Source organism: Botryllus schlosseri, chromosome 8, assembly GCF_051294905.1.
Source record: "Botryllus schlosseri isolate E-star chromosome 8, Bs_hap1, whole genome shotgun sequence".
Lineage (NCBI taxonomy): Eukaryota > Metazoa > Chordata > Ascidiacea > Stolidobranchia > Styelidae > Botryllus > Botryllus schlosseri.
The window spans coordinates 1396447-1414105 of NC_137243.1; the positions used below are offsets into that span (position 1 = coordinate 1396447).

At 41.5% G+C, this 17659-nt stretch overlaps 1 protein-coding gene across 12 annotated transcripts in view; it reads right to left on the reverse strand.

The window, feature by feature from the left end:
- The window catches only part of LOC145444388 (nesprin-1-like), a 108030-nt gene that overhangs the window by 1565 nt on the left and 88806 nt on the right, over nucleotides 1-17659 (reverse strand). For 10 of the 12 annotated variants that reach the window (XM_080322354.1, XM_080322355.1, XM_080322360.1 and 7 more), the window contains 15 exons: nucleotides 12501-12688; nucleotides 12027-12177; nucleotides 11750-11863; nucleotides 10472-10678; nucleotides 6316-6507; nucleotides 6006-6075; nucleotides 5847-5946; nucleotides 5457-5548; nucleotides 5333-5400; nucleotides 4751-4954; nucleotides 4150-4332; nucleotides 3116-3289; nucleotides 2749-2934; nucleotides 2032-2109; nucleotides 1844-1866 (listed from right to left, as the gene is read on the reverse strand). In XM_080322354.1, the coding sequence (XP_080178480.1) occupies nucleotides 1844-1866; nucleotides 2032-2109; nucleotides 2749-2934; nucleotides 3116-3289; nucleotides 4150-4332; nucleotides 4751-4954; nucleotides 5333-5400; nucleotides 5457-5548; nucleotides 5847-5946; nucleotides 6006-6075; nucleotides 6316-6507; nucleotides 10472-10678; nucleotides 11750-11863; nucleotides 12027-12177; nucleotides 12501-12688 (2030 nt within the window). Of the gene's footprint in view, nucleotides 1-1843; nucleotides 1935-2031; nucleotides 2110-2748; nucleotides 2935-3115; nucleotides 3290-4149; nucleotides 4333-4750; nucleotides 4955-5332; nucleotides 5401-5456; nucleotides 5549-5846; nucleotides 5947-6005; nucleotides 6076-6315; nucleotides 6508-10471; nucleotides 10679-11749; nucleotides 11864-12026; nucleotides 12178-12500; nucleotides 12689-17659 lie in introns of all 12 variants that reach the window. The other 2 variants (XM_080322365.1, XM_080322366.1) reach the window with 2 other exon arrangements.

Consider the following 17659-nt stretch of genomic DNA (forward strand, 5'->3'; position numbering starts at 1 on the left):
GTATCAGCCTCGCCTATCAACACATGCGTCAGTCATTTTCCTCACATAGGCCAGGTGGGTGTCTGATTTCAAAAACTACGCCAAGTCGTTTCGACACCTTGCTATCTTTTCATTCTAGCGCAGTCTTGTGGTCTATTGAAATGATTATATTGTTAATAACAAACTGATACTGAACTGATACTATATTTCCATTCATTATACAGTAACGATTTGGTGTTTTAAAACGATCTATCGGTTTACCTAGATGCAAGTGCGAGCAATCACACCTGAATCAATTTCAATCTACCACACATTTCGAAGGCAAATATGTCAAGAAACGCAGTGAAATTACCTTCCAATACTCGATACAATTGAATAGTATTTTAATATATTTTGTATATTGAAGTTCTCGACCTCCAAGCTCTTCAAGTTCTCGATATACTGTCGGCGTATGAACCTAAAAGCTTACAGTACCTTCCGCTAGATTCGGTAGCCTCGTACGGATTAACTACGCGATCAATGAATAGTCTCGCATTGCGTTACGCTCAACTAGCGCTACTGATCGCGAATGGACAGACCGAACTGATGACGCGATTAAATAATAGTGCAAACGTTCCAGACTGCGCTACTACTCTCAAAAGTCACGCGACCAAAACGAACGAATAGCAACACCCGAGAATCGCGATTGAAATTACGGACGACCGGAGCGCGCGTTTTATGTCACGTGACGCGCGTGATAACTTTTCGATCGACAACAGGTTTTAATGGTTACTCTCGCAGTTACCTGCGTAGATTCGTAGCGAAAAGATCGAGGTCAATGTCAAAAGTTTCATTCCGCATGCAAGCAGCGCCTTTCATTTGTTATTTGGCAAGTATGGAAACGCAAGCAGAGGTGGTCAAAGTACTAGCCATCGTTGGTATATAGTGGAAGTAACTTCATGAATTTTTACTCAAGTACTCTGATTAATAAGACTACTCCAAGTCGTTTCGGCAGCCAGCTAGCTTGTCATTGTCTCGCACAATCACGTGGCGTTTTGATTTGACGAAAATTTTAATAAAATGATGTGTGCAATTGGATTGCCAAGTTTCACAAGCAAAAAGGAAGTATACTAGGCTTGGTTTTGCCTAAAAACTGAAAACTGCCAGGTACAAACGGAAGCAGTCGAAAATCATGACCGACTACTTCTGTGGTTCTCAAAACTTCTTTTAGACACGCCCCCTTATCGTCATATCACAAAATCCAACCTGGATAATAGTTTGAAGGCATGGAAGGTTATGACTGTTGACGAGAGAATTCTCAAATATGAAATTAGGACTATACACTGAGCAATAATATGAATTGTACGTAAATCGCAGGGAACAGTTGACCGCAGCTTTGCGTCCCCGTTCAGATGCTTTCACGCCCCCCCCCAGTTTGAGAACCACTGGATTAGAGTATTGCTTTTTTATTGACCACCTCTGAATGGAAGTTCGAAAGAGACGGAATCATGCATCCTCCGACATATTCACAACCGATCGCAAATTGACTTTTTCAAATAAAAAATCGGGCCGCAACAGAAATAGGGCTGAACACAATGATCGAGTGCTCCAATCTGAATCGAGTATTCCAATAGTAAGCGAAGAATTTTTGAGTACTGAGATTACATGCTCCCTGCCACTAAGAGTTTATTTCTCAATCAGAATCATAGTTTTCCATATCGTCATGTTATAATGAGGGATACACGTATCGAAGCCTAGTACTCGATCCATAATTGAATCACTCGAGCACTCGGTTTTGTCCAGAACATAACGCAGGCACAGAGAACATGCAGAAAAAACATAGCAAGTCATTCATCGCAGTCACCATGGCGATCTCTCAACTAACCTGTGCAATTGAGAAGCGTCGACCTGTTCGGGGAAGGAAAAATGTGAAACACACCATTCGCGACAAATACCCCCGTTCTCCGATGTAAATACTACAACTGGATTAGAAAATTTCGTACCAAAACGAATCACAGGAGCTACGAACACTAGTGCGAATTCTACTTTCTATTACAATTTTTTGCCGTATACCTTTCTTTGGAGCATCTTCAATCGTATCGAGTCCGAGGAAGAAACGCTCGAGTCAGAATCAGAGCTTCTCTCTCTCCTCTGAAAAGAGACAAAAGCAGACAGCGATGAAGTTCTTCAGAGTGCCCAAGTAGATTTTGAAAATTTTTACTGCTTTGTGAAATTTTTAGACTAATTTCACTTTTTGAACAGTTGTTTACGCAAAAGTATATGCTTTTGTGACTTTGGGCAGTTTTGGGATAGGTCTGCGTGAATTTTGTAAGCGATAATGTCAAATAGTCCCTACGATTTCACGCATTTCCAGAGTCATTAGTCCTAAGTAGTAGTTTTAGGATGAGTATGCATCACTTTTGTAGTTAAAAGTGTCATGGAAACTGGGCCAAACTCCCCTCAATCACTGCAACGGAATATGTTTTTGAAAATTGCAGCTAATCGTAGTGTCATATTAATAGATACGTACAGCGAATTCCAAATAACATAACTCCGATAATATGACCCATCAACAAAATCTACTTTTCGAAAGAACTTAGAACTGTAAAAGTACTTTTCATATTTTTCATTTTCTACTTCTAATCAAAGTAGTTTTAATATGTATCGTACATTGCTACTGCTACTTGTAATTGAGCAGAAAATATACAGAGTTATTTCTAATTGAGTAGCAAAGCATCACAAATAACATTGACTACATCTAGTGAAACGGGTCGTAATCTGCGCACAAACCATTTTTCTCCTAGCCGCCTTCATTTCGTGTTCCATGTCCGCCAGGTCGGACCGGACCGCGTCCAAAAGAACTTTGAGACGCCCTTTGGTGCACTGGACCTTTGTCGAGAGAGCCCGCACCCCGTTTCCGTTTTGCGGGCCACCAGGCGGCGTCAAATAGAGGCAGAGACCGCCCATCGCGGTCATCTGAAAAGAGGATATATTTCAGGAGTTGAGCAGCAGACTTGGACAACTAGGAAATGTTCAGCTTCTACATGCTATATTACAATTAGAATGATAGCTACACAATTTTTTCCAAATTAGATTAGATTTATAATTCGCAAAAACTAAATTAGTCTGTCCGAGACAGCTGCTTTCAATAGCCTACCTTTGATATCGCTTGAGTCGCGTCGCTCTTCATGACTTCCAGCGTTCTCAAGTTTCGTTTAATCTCTTGCAAATCGGACGGGGCACTTTTTCGAAGCATCTTTGTGATGTCATCGCGGCGGGAGTTTTGCTCGTCAACCCAAGAGGACATTTCCGAGAGCCTTTTGTGAAAGTCCTGAAAACGGACAGCAGAAATGAGGTGAGAGCAGTCAATGTTGCCAAACAGGTGAACGTACAAGAGATTAAGTCAATTGCTACTCAATAACATGTAAAAATAGCAATTTCCAAGGCATGTCAATAGTATTTCAATTAGAAGTAAAAAATGAATGCTATGAAAAGTATACAAGTAAGTTGTTTAAAAATGTACATTTGGACGAAGTCTCGCATATTTGTAGCAGTTAATTGTAAGGGGCTACTAGAAATAACAATACATATTTCTGCGACTAACGCAAAATTCGTAAATATAATCAGCTATACATCACACTTTGGCAGGTATTACAGGTTCATAACGCACTTAATACTTAAAAAGCAGAAGTATACTTCATTGGTGATTAACTCTGGAAGTCATAATTGTACAAACTACTGGATTTTCTAAACTCGCAACTAGAACTAGAACTACTCACTTTTCAAAACCCGCAACTAAAATTAAACTAGAACTACTCGCTCTTAAAAGTTACAACTAGAAGTAGAACTAGTCATGTTTCAAAAGTTGAAACTATAACTATAACTAATCACTTTTCAAAATCCGCAACTAGAACTAGAACTATTCGCTCTTCAAAATCAGCAACCCAAAATAAACTGGAACTGCTCGCTCTTCAAAGTCGCAACTACAATTAAAGTTAAGCTACTCGCTCTTCAAAGTTACAACTAGAACTAGTCACTTTTCTAAATCCGCAACTAAAACTAGAACTACTCACTTTTCAAAAGTAGTAACTGCAACTACAATTAGAACTACCGGTACTCAAAAACCTCACTTAGAAGATCGTAAATCAGCTAGATAAGTAGTTTGAACAAGTCCGCTGGAAATGCATCTACCTGCGAATGCGCCAAGCTCTCCTGCAGAGATTTCGTCCAGTCGGCCGATTTCTGTTGGAGGGACTCCCAATCTTTGTTTAGCTTTTCCACTTTTTGTTTTGCTTCCTCATCCGCGAACCAGGACGACGAGACTTTGACGGCCAGGACGACAGCGCGCCGGTCTTCGAGACACTTCTCCAAATCCTGAACAAGAAAATATATGTCCGTCTCAACATTTGTTTCGTCGCTCCGGGGCCTACGAGATTCATGGAAAATATTCATGAATATCGTAGGCCCCGGTGGCTCGTACTTTAATGTTTTCTCCTGTTACTTTTCATTGAGTGTACATTAGGGTTTCAAAATATAACTATTTTTCCTAATTTAACTGGTTATCCATGATATTGGAATGCCACACACCCAATTTGACTCGGTCGCAACCTGCAGGGAAGTAGTTAGTAGACAATAATACTGGATTTTTTACTTTTTCAAATTTCACTTTAGACATGGGGCGATTACAGCATCAATGTTATCGAAAACGATCACGATTACTCAATTACGATTACGAACACAGCTACATCTTGCAAGTACGCAACACAGTAATGACTATAACCGAAAATCTCACCTTGATCTCTTCCACTTCTCGTTGTACTTCCTCCACACTTTTCTCAAACTTTGACCCGGACAGGCTCATCTCTCGATCTGTGACTTTCTCGGTGGCTTCGAGCCACGCCAGGGTCGAGTCCAGGTCGCTTTCGAAGCGAGTCTTTTTGTCTTCCTCAGAAACGCGGGCTTTCTTTGGTGGGGTGGATTCGAAGCTCACGGCGTCCTGAAAAATTTTATGATTTGTTTTACCAATTTTAATTTGAAAGGTGTTGTTAATTCGTCTCAAATCGGTGTGTTACCGCATAGAAAAATAATAAACAACAGATGTATGTATATTAAATTAAACTTGAATTAAATTTCAAAAATTCAATAAAACAAAATAATAATTAGTCTCAAATTAAAAATTGACGTTTTACTCTCAAATAGAAAATATATTCAAATAAAAATAAAATTTGAATTCATAAAAATTAATAAATTCGGCCCAAATGAAAATCCACACCTTAGCCGCAGAGTAGGGAAATACAAAAATTAGAAATGTTTCACATATTAAAATAAATTGAAAAAAATATATTATTAAAAAAGATCACTAAATTGTCCTCACCCTTGGCGTGGAAGGCTGGCTGTGCAGCAGAGAGACTTCGTCATCGTCCATTTCGAGCGGGGAAATTTCTAAAAATCAAGGTCAGTTGCGCGGAAAATCACAATTAAATCGAGCTCGATCGAACCCGGAATGGAATCGTCGTCCGCCACGTTGTTGGTCTCCAATTCGGAGTGACTGATGTCGTACAAGTCCCATTCCAGGCTTTCCGGGGTAGCTCTGTCAAGGGGAACGACATCAGATTACAAAAAACAAATTTCGTCGTCAGGAAAACCACTAGAGGTCGGCGTTGGTACACAATTAGAAGTAACGTAAAGTTCTACGGAGTATTGACGGTGATTAGTCCCAGAATTATGAATGAAAAACTCAAATTACTTCGCTTTTACCGGTTGGAATTGCGTCAAATTTGTTTTGCATCGTTTTTGTGGACAACTCAACAATATCACGGGGTTGACAGTGAAATTTGAAAATTCAAATTTATTTTTAATAATAAATTAAAAATAAATAATAAATTCACCTCCCACTGTGGGTCCCAACCGAGTCGCGTGATTTCCGATTACGAGTCGCGGGTGCTAGGTGAGAATTTTGCACACGGCCCGGCGTAGCCACAGGCAACGCTGAAAAATAAATAACCAATATAATAAATAATGATTTAAATAACAACTATGTCACTCACGAGAATCCATCCACGGCAGTTGGGCCAGGTCCGAGTCCTCCAATAGCCCCTCGATCGGTTCAGGCTCCTTCTGAAAATAGGAAAGGAATCGCATGAGTCACTAGATACTCACGACACTGTTATCACTTCAAACCGGAAAAGTATTGTAATATTTTACATCCAAGCATTCGGGTTTGGCCAATCATAGTCGATGGAGCGAAGAATTCAAATGCTAGGAGCCTGTTAGCGTACGATCAACAGATTGTTTGGTATGCGAACGTAAACGCGTGTCCTCAAAAACCGTAAAACTTTTATAGCTACACAATCTCACCATCGCTTTCAGCAGCTTTTTATGATATTTGTCCAGCCGTCGGACTACGTCCCGACAGTATTTTTGCAGCTCCACCAGTTCCTCTTCTATCACGACGCACTCTTCCGCCTCGCTGGCTTGTAGCATGCGCTGACCCTTGCGGTGAAGTTCGATAATTTGAGGTATGTGGTCTTGCAGGGTGGCGTGGAATTGCTGAAAACGCACGAAAACGGATAAATACATAGTCATTTGCTCTCCGTTCTATCCAGACTTGGACAACTAGCTAATTTTAGATGTGAATTATACTAATTAGGGCTATATGCAGAAAATCTATTTGTGAAATGTTTCTATGCTCTCGTCATCATTCTTATCGAATTTATGATGTTCCTGAAAATGCTACAGGAATACTGTATCGCGCGAAACGAACCAATCTCGGCGTACACACATTTGCCATTCTCGTGCTTAGGAGAACTAGCTGTGGTTTGATAGGAAGTGAACGCAATTTTTGTTGTATTTGTTTTCAATTAGGAACTGAATTCAATTTTCAAATTTCAATTCTAATCTAATTCTATAGCTATAAGTCTACCAATTGAACTAGGAACAGCGAAAAATTATCTAGTTGTCCAAATTTGGTCCCATCAACGACATGTCGCGCATAATCACCGATACCGCGTCCGCTATCATATCGAGCGATGTATATCGCCACATCTCGCGCCACAGCGCGTCCGCGCAGTCACTATTCATCCCCAAAACACGGTACACATCTATTTAGAAATCTTAAATAGTTGGAAGTATGTTTCATTAGCAATAGCAGAGTACTTGACATCTGGAAGCGGGACTGCGCTCTCAATATGACCATAGTAATACAACATTATAAGTTTAGTACTGTAAATTCATCCTGACATACTATTTCGTAGTTTGCGCGGATCAGGTGTAAGACTGTCTACGCTTCTCGCCATTGCATTTCCGCCGGATTAATTTGCCCTGTCCGTATCAGGTAATCATGTATCACTTACAGATCGCTTTCCTAATCATTACTCTACCTACAATTACCCTCTTCTTTAAAACTCTACTGTTACTGTCGAGTGCTGAGTACTTTAATTGTTCGCAATGCACGAGATTTTCACTTGCCACAAGCCTACGAAGCTGCCGTCGCGTGCATACGTTTATTACAAACATAGCATAGCATCGCAGGGTCATAAAACTCGGTGCGACAATAAGTTACCCAATGTTATAGCTTTAATCCTGACCAGTCTATTTTTTGGTACACAATGTGTGCTGGAAGTTTTCGATTCGAGTCTCGCGATTACGTTCTGGTTTGAGATTCAATTTCAATTTCCAGAGACCGGCTGTAAGGTCAGGCGTACGATACTGGCGCTAAACAGGTATGTTCGTGTGTGAAGCTAGCGTAAATGAGTCTTAACTAAACTGCCGTGGTTTGTTGGAGAGAATCTTCATTGGCCAACTGCGCTAATCAACAACATGCACAGCAAGAACTTAATTGGGTGAAATGTAATGTGCGGAATTACAGATAAGCAAGTTAGAGACGAGAGGCTAGAACTGGAGCCAACCAGGCTAGGAGCATCTTACTACAGCAGTCGTTACCCTCAAAACTTAATACTAACGATCAAAAACATAGATATAGGAAAAGAAAAACCCTCAGCATCACGGCAAAGACACTGTTCCTTCGTAATATCGACTGACAACTATCTAAAACCCCATCTCTACGTGACTGCTTGATCGCGTACAGAAAGTGCAACAGTGAATCATAGCGTGCCAGGCACTTCAGTTCTAAACCACATCATATTTAGAGCGCAGTGCTCCCTTATCCTTGATTAGTAATAGCCGATTCCTTGCTAGATTCCGTAAACAATCCATCTCGTCTGACGACCGTATCAGAAAGCGATTATGAACGCATAACGTTGCGTAGCAGACTGTTTGCACGGCACCAATCCAATTGCCGGGTTGACATTCGGGAACTATTGAATTGAGGACGCATTTCAAGTCACTCCGAGCGTAGCTGTTTCGGTGGGAACGTATCATTTCACAATTACGACCGTGTCAAGTCCGCTAATAGCATCAATTTGGACAATGGGTTTCTATCCCGACAAGTATGAGTTTCCTTAATAATAGCCAAATCCTCAACACTAGGGCTGGGCGGGCGCAATGATTGGAGTAGCCTGCTAATCCTACCGATTCTTCGGAGTGCTTAAATCATGTGCTCCGTGCCACTAAGAGATATTTAGCAATGTTAATTATAGCTTCGATAGTATCTTCCGCCAAGCCCTAATTACAACCATGTGAAATACGCTGATAACATCAAATTGGACGATACGTTTCTATCAAGGCAGATATGAGCTTTCCTGAACTTAACAAACCTCAATAAACTTAAAATGCTCTCCAACTGAGCGACCAAAAACCTGACGAAACCTTGCAGCACATATGCACCGTGCAGTATGCGCGGCACGAACACCCCTATCGGCGACTGGCGGAAAATTTCGCGGGAAAAGCAACCATTAAATTCGGCAAGAGTAAATAAAAACGCCGCGTTTGAATTGCAAAGCAAACAAGTCCACAATGCCTATCGCGGCTCGTCGAATACGCTATCCACACACAAGGGGTCATTCCTGTGGCATGATAACATTCAGATCAGAGAAAAGACTGTAATTTACGACTAGACCTTCAGGGCAAGGTTCGACAACTAAAACATGTTCAGAATTTTCAAATCGGATTATAATTGAAATTAGAGTTACATATTTTTTCTAAATTAGATTAGAATTAGAATGACTGAATTCGTAAAAACCTGGAAAATGAATTCGATTCCGGTTTAAAAAGTCATACAACAAAAATCAAGTTCACAAAGCACAAAAATATTTGACAAATTAGATTAGAATTGAATTATTGGCATTTCGCTTTAATTAGTCTAATCAGAAAACTAGGTTGAATCCAATAATCGATAACAATATATTTTAACCCGCAATTTATGATACGGGCAAATGGAGCATATCCACTAATAGACAGGTGCGTTTACGAGTGTAGACAAACATATCGTTATAAATCATGGTTACGTCTGGACTCGGGACAGAAAATGCGTCTCCGTAAACAAGACCAAGTAAAGTAAGCGTAATTCGCGCCAAATTTCAAAAACTTACCGTTTGCTTCCGATTTTTCGACAGCCAAACTTATAGCACCGCTCTTATCAAAACCTCTACGCAGCATGAACTAAAATCTGTGTCAAGCGCGATCAGCCTGGAGCGATCAAGGTTGCGCGTTAACCGTCCGTTGCCGGATCGTGCCACAAACTGTCCTTTGAGGGAATCAACCGATATGTTTTCTCATCGGATAAAGGGTTAATCGGATCTCAAAGATTAGCGAATTGCGAAAAGCTGACACGGGCTAACGGGCACGTCGGCGGCAATCATCGAAATTGGCACATTTTGAATTTCGCGGTTTCGAACGCAGAATATTTACAGCCGTGGCTGTCGAGATTACGGGCCACGAATTCACAAATCTACCGACATTTACATTTTCATGGCTTGTCCTGTTTAGGCTATCTTTATCTTATGTTACTCTTCATTCAGTGTGCAACTGTTCATTCGACGTTCTGGGCCAAGGTGGGAGTTTGATTGAAAGACTACTCCAAATCGTTTCGACTCATTACATAGTGTACTACTTTTCATTTATTAGAAATTTTTTGATATTTTGAAATGATAAACTGAATTAAGTTAAGCCATGTCGCATGAACTTCATAATCGGTGATCAAACCTCTTTTTCTTAAAACCAAGCGCTCAATCCAGACTACAGGACAATTAAATCGTTCAAATTATCTCATTAAGCAAAAAGCCGGTAATCTAATAGTAGTCTAATTTGTGAAATGTTTCTACGTTCTCATTGTAGTTAAAATCTAATTTATGATTTCCCTGAAAATGCTACAGTATCCAATCTTGCTGAACAGACTCTGATTTCATATGAACTGAACTTAATTTTGATGCCTTTCTTTACAATCCGGGATTGAATTCAATCTCCAAGTTTTTGCGAATTCAATCATTTTAATTCTAATCTAATTTGTAAAAAAAACTGTGTAGCTATAATTCGAATTCGAATCCGACTTGAAAAATCCGAAAATTTTCTAGTTGTCGATCTCTGAACCCAAAGTGAGATTTCATTTCTCACTTACTTTGACTTCCAAGAGCTTTTCGCGGTTCTCCCGCTGCGAGAGGTGCTCGACGTTGGTGAGACGCAGATCGGTCTCGGTGAGCCACACCACCAGAGACTCGCGGTGCGTCTCGAAATCTTCCCGGCGCGATATGGTGTGCTTGAGCCGGCGCAGAATGCTCGTGACACGCGTGGCGATCGCGTCCCACCGCGAATTCCCTTCGTGTATCTGGAAGAGAGATAGTCAAGTCGTGTTTATTCTTTTTAATCCATGTTTTTACGTTGTGTAGTTACTTGCTGCACCTAGTTTGATTGACTACTACGTCAAATCATACACATATATACATACGTACAGGATTATACATATATAACAACATGCATAGTTCAGTCACATATTTTGTTTAACATACTGTTGCATTCTTTATAACATATAGTGGTATTTATGACTGTACAGTAGTGTTGCTCAATAATAACTCTTCTACTGATTCCGGGAATTCACTGATTACATTTTTAGGTTGCCTAAAATAATGCAGCGCACAAAATTTGGCTCGATTTCAACTTGTGGATGTAAACGCACAGGTGTTTGAAAATTTTGATTTTATTAAAATTTTACTGTTATGTTGTCTAAAATAACGACTCTTAACAATTTTTGCTCACTTCCGACCGATAGATGCGAAGTTATTGCATTTGAAAATTTTGGATTCGCAAAAATAGCCTGGACGGTGGGTAATCCCAGATTGATGTGAAAAAGTCAATCTGCCTCGCTTATACGAGTTGAAAATTAAATTCTTCCAATTTTCCACATTTGGTATGCAGCTTTAATCAGCGAATCGCCGGAATCCGGAAAAAAAGTTACTTTTTGAACAACCTTATTGCAAACACCTTCAATGGGTGAAAATGAGAAGCATTATACACACTGTTAGTCACTGGGTATAAAATAGGTGTGCTTATCATATTTTACCCATAGCGTGGAGTGTAAACAGGTATACCGCACTTCCAGGTATTACTTGCGATTTCATACTCTTCCAATGGGTGAAAATATGTCAACAAACCAATCGTTATAGAGAAAACATAACCTACAGCAGAACAGCACCCCGAGATATATCTCCATAAAATTGGTGCATTTGACCCACTTTCACCCATTGGAAGGGTGTAAATACACCCATTTTCCACCCATGAATTTACAGTGCATAATGCGACTATGGCTGACTTGATGACGTAATGTTCGTATCGCTGGACATCATTTCGCTGAACTATTTCGCTTATTTTTGGAAATCTTTGATATCTCATGCTCACTCACCATTCCCTTGAGCTTGTCGGTGGCGTCTGTTCTGTTCTCGCGCGCCAGTTTGCGGTATTGCTTGTTGATCAGCTCTAACTGGGTCAAGCTTTCGTGGACACGTCTTTGGAAACCCTGAAATGCGATTGAATCATATATTATTGTTGAAAAAAGTTTGGATACTTTGGGATGTCGCTTTTTGCATTCTGTATTTTGTGAATTAGTTTCAAGTTTCTTTGTAAAAACCAGTCCTGGAATCCAAGGCTGCCTATGATTTGACTACGTGTTCAAAACATACCTCATATTTCTTCAGTTCCGCTCTGGCGACTTCGTGGGTCACCATGGAGGAATGCGGGTACATGACGACCTGTTCGGCCGAGCGTAACCAATCGGTGAAACTCGAATAGTCGTCCATGAATTTTTTCCACAAGCGCTGCGTTTCCTCGATTCTAAGAAGAGAAATTGCGTTCAATGAATGACTCCGGAGCAGGATTGGATAACTAAATAATTCCAACTGTCTAATTAGACTAATTAGAGCGAAAGGCTTGTAATCTAATTTGTGACATGCTTCAATACTCTAGTTTTAATTCTAATGTAATTCCTGGTTTTCCTTAAAATGCTACAGGAGAACAGCATGTATAATAGTCATAGTGAAAAACAAGTCGTATTATACAGCTTAGATCATTTTCGTGATGCTGTGCAGCAGTGTTCACTCGGACCCGACAATCGACGGTTCCGTCAGCAGTGCTACCAATTTCTAACCAAACCTCACCCCAACTTGCGTTCCATGGACAAGGAACAAATGTTCCGCCATCTCCGGTCCAAACTCTCGCTGGCCTTTTCTATCGAAGACTTCTCCGAGTCGTTCGAGCACGCGTCCACGTCGTGAAGGAGAACTTCGCACAGATCGAGAACCGATGCGACCCCGGAGCTGTGGCGCTCGATGTCGCGCTGCAACGCCTGAAATGAGAAAGAGATGAATGATCTCACTAGATTGAAAACCACGGCGTTAGATGTGGAATTGCGAGTAGCTTCCTGAATGGTGGATATGATTAAAGCAGGGGTAACCAGCTCGAACTAAGTAAAGAGCCACTTTTCAACTTGTTAATCAAAGTCAGAATGGGTACGGGGCCACATTTACAACTTTTTAGGCGCCGCGGTCCGCTTAATTGCAATGTCGAAGCATAAATTGCGATCATAATTTGCTCCGAGATATAACTGATTCGTAAGGCTGCAGCGTATAGGTCGCAGAAATGTCATAAATCCCTATGAAATAGATATGGTAGAAAAACCCAATTTAGAGTTAATACAGAGTAACTGACATCGTTTCATTTGTGATCGCATAAAAGTCCCTTATTTGCACCTTACAAGCTATGACGTCACAACGAACGGTACTCGAATCACTCACGCAATTTTCTACATCCGTAGTGGCTAGAGAGGATTATCATTACTGCGAAAGTTTTGATCCTTCGCATCCCGCATGCATTAGTACTGAGGCGATTAGCATTTCGGTAATATTGCGTTAATCCCGATGACAAATCAATCCGAGTATCGTCGCGAAAGTAGGAATATATATTTTTGCTCACTGACCCGTGACGACGCAAGGGTCAAGTACATTGCTCGGCGCGCTACCGACCACCGTCGGGCTCGAGAGCCGGAACAGGAGATTCGTTTTATCTTAGCCAGACTGGTTCAGAATTTTAAAATTGCTTTGAAAATATGATTTTCTCCCGGATATGTAAAAATGGCAAGATTTTATAGAATTTCCTATCTATCATATAAACATCCGGATTATCTTGGACTCGGAATTAAAAACTACCAGCCAGAGCAGGACAGATTCTGATTTGAGATTTCCTTATGTGACCTTCGTCCCTTTATAACTCCTGGCAACCTGCAAATCCATGGGTGGAAAATAGGTGTATTCATCAGATTTACTCAGTAGCGCGAGGTTTGCTTTCAAACCCCTTCCTTATGCAGATGTAACCCAAGGGTGCAGTGGATACTGCTTGCGTGAACCCCCCTTTTGAGATTTCTCGGAGTTTATAAGAATCAGTGTATATGACACATTTTCACCTAATCGGAAGGGTGTGAAACCACAATTCGGTACCTAAACGTAGGGTGAAAATATGAGACACATATATACGATTTACGTTTACAATATAACCTTTCTCGTCAACCCACGTTTAATCAAATCTAATATGGCGTTAGCAGAAACGCACTAGTTGTCAAATCCGACTTATAAGAGCAAAATGCCGGCAATTTCATTCTAATGTAATTTCTGGTTTTCCTGAAAATGCTACAGGAGAACTGTATAGTGCGAAACGACTACGAGCCAAGCTAGCTGTACATTGTACACTGTACAGACATTTGCCATTCCCGTGCGAATTTGAAAGACCTCTGATTTGATATGATTCGTGTTGTCTTTCTTCAATATTCGGAATTTAACTCAATTTGCAAGTTTTTGCGAATTCAGCAATTCTAATCAGATTTTGAAAAGCCGACAATAATCCAACTCAGCCAGGTACCTTTTGCGTGCTGCTATTTCGCACCGACGTGTCAACGTTTGGCGCGTATTCGTCGTCGTCACCACAGACCAGATTCCACGATAGTTGCAATGGCGACGTAACGACACCATCGTTACGAGGCCCCTTCCGTTCTTTCCCGCGCTCAGACACGGTAAAAGATTCGTCATATCCGCTCAAACTATGCAACCTCCTCAACCTCTCGTGAGCAAACGCGAATCGCTCATCAACATCGTCGTTGTGATGTGGCGCGTCTACAAGGTCAGCCCTCGCGGGTGTGAATATGATGTCATGATTGCAAAAGTCGCACTTGCAATATCCGTCGTCAAATTCGTCGCTATTCCAACCGTGGTCTCCGATCCCGAAGCTGCTAGTGTACAGCAAGCCTTCTCCGTGGACGGAAGTTGCGTCGTAAGGGCAAGAATCTGCTGATCTAGAAAGAGATTCTCTATCTCTCTTCTTAGTAGAGATCGAGTCTATTGAAGTCATGAGATCAGCGTTTCCATGCATACATTCTCCGTTTGGTAAAGCCCCGTTGCTTAGCATAGAGTCAGAAAAGATAAGCTGTCTCTCTATTACCGGTTTGCTGTCAATAGACTGATTGTATGTACCGACAGCTGAAGCCATCAGTCCATCAGTGCTTTCCCGCTGAAATTCTCCGTTCTTCAAAGCGCCTTTGCTGAGCTTAGCGTCCGAAAAGCTAAGCTGTCTCGGTATTGTCGGTTTGCAGCCAACAGACTGACAGTATGAACCGACAGCTGCATTGTACTGGTTTGATAATGGCGTGGAATGCTGCGGAAGACCCTTTTTCTCGCAAGAATCTAGGCTGCGATATCCCGACGTTGACGCTTCGTAGCTCGCGTCAACGCGAGAGAACGCCCGCGAACTTGCAACCCTGTCAGGTGTAGACGCGTTGTATCTCGGGCTAGCACTATCAAACGACAATGAGCTAGCATCACGCTCGGACTGTGAGGTAGAATTCAACTCGAGCTGTGATTTTTTTCTGCGAAGTGTTCGGTTCGGTTCGATATTCCACGAATCACCCGAGTTCAATGCGATTACAGTTTTCAAAACAGCAGACATGAGAGAGATGTCAACGCTTTTAGGCCGATCGCGGGTATGCGTATGTGACGTCAGAGAACGCCGCGATGAATTCATTGTCATTTCATCACGGCTCGACGAATCCCCAGTATCATCGAGGTTGTAGCTACCTGTACGATATTGATGTGGCCTGGTCCTGGTTTTGTGTCGCTTCGAGGGTGATTTTGGATGTAAATATCGTCGCTTGCGACATGTTTTACATATCGAATCGTCCTGGACTTTGACGGGAGGAATTCCGAAATAACATGCTTGGAGATGGGCGGATTCAGCGATCAAGTTCAGCTGCTGGATGTAATTCGCAACCTTTTCGTGGTAGGTCGGGCTGAATATCATTCTCGCCGTTCAGAGTTTTGACAGTCCACTACAAGATGTTCTCTCTCATGGCACAAGATCCTCGTACACCAAGTAGTAACCTAACAGATTTATTCACCAATAAGCTGCCATTAGGAACAAACTATACAGAAAGATTCCGGTGAATTGGCGTATAGTAGATAAAAAAGGCTTACTCGTTTTACCAACACTGACCTAGACTGACCTTGCAATACATAACATAACATAACATGGTTGGGTTATATTTTTGATCTGAACAAGTCACACACAATGTACAATGCGATAAGACACAATGCGATGTCTTGAACATATAGGAGCTGCTGTAAGTTAGCGAGTATTATCTAAAATTCTATCTAATTGGAAGCAGGGTACTGGTTTAATGCGGGTGTGATCAGACTAGTTGATCTCTTAAGGTCGCATATCGGTCATTCCTATTCGACGCCGAATATTGTGTTTGCGCTTTATTCTGTGTCATTGTTGTTGCGGTTAAAACAAGTCTCCCGGCATATGCGCAGATTTACAAGCTGACTACAAATCAGGGTAAGTGTGAAATAGTGTGCATGTCTACTCCAATGTCAATTTATCACCGATGCGAGAAGTTACCAGTTCGATACGAGTTAGGATTTCGCACCGAATTGAACACACGCTGACCTATTTCGCGAGGACACGTTACGCAGCATGATATGACGTCATAACCTCAAGGGTATTGGAAGACATGTAATAGCCTCGGACAGATGACAAGGCACAGATGGCGCAAGTGTCAAGTTACGCGGTTGGCAAGAGTGCTACCGTTCTCCGTCAGCAGTTTTATCGAGCGGTTGGAAAGTCGTAACAAATTCGGCATTGCAATCGTTGTTTCACTGCATTCCCGGACAACCAGATATATACTTCGAACGACGCTCACTGCGGAATTGAGAAACGAAGGCTAATCTGCGCTCAAGATTACCTGACCACGATCTGACATATCTATTTCGCCTACCGTCACATGTTACTTCATATTCATCACCGGTCATTTTATGCTTTCTTCATCTACTTTTCGTTCAGTGTGCATGTGCAATTGTGCATGCCTCCTTTTCACGTCGCCTAGGCCAGGTGGGTGTCTCATTTCAAAAACTACTCCAAGTCGATTCGACAAACTTCATATCTTTTCATTGTATCGCAGTCTTGCGTATCGAAATGATGAAATTGTTAATAATGAATTGAATGAATAAAACTGAACTGGCTATATAGTTTATATGTCTGCAGCTTACCGATACTCGCAACTGTAACCACATCCGAAACGAAGTGAAGCTACTCCTCGACACGATGGGCTCGTAATCCTATTTAGGCTGCGACAAGAGGCTGGTGCGAGAAAACCCACCGTTGGAATATCTTGCCGCAAGCTCTTCGGAAATAGCCGGAAATCAACCGAGCGTGATATCCCGCTTTAGTTCGAATCTCAAGGCATTACGTAACGGCTGCTGCGAGACGGAGGAGTGTCGACAATCACAACAAATAAAACATCGGATAGTACCGGAAGGTTACGTTTGGCTATAGGCCTTCGTAATCACTCTTCTCTGTCACGAAGCTGCAGTTATAGTAACCTGCCGAACTACTACCATAATCTACAAGTCTTTGTCGAATCAAAAAAAAAAGAAAAAAATCTACTACATATATATTGATATATATGTATTTATAACCACACATTACTACATTACCACATTAATTGCTCCCAACTTACCAACTAACTGAAATACTACTACTACTGCATATCTAACCACCACGTAAGCCGTAATAAAGTTATGGCTGATATGTTCTGAAGGATGCGGGTCAATGTTTCAGTGGGCATTAGCGCTGAGCCTCTGACACAGCTTCGTCAAACCCTGGTTAAAAGCCACTGTTGTAACATCTGCCTGATTGATTTTTCGAGACACCCGCATAAAACCCAACGCTGTATAATGGGACGAGTCACCGCACTGAAGCTCCGGTTCCTGGTCTG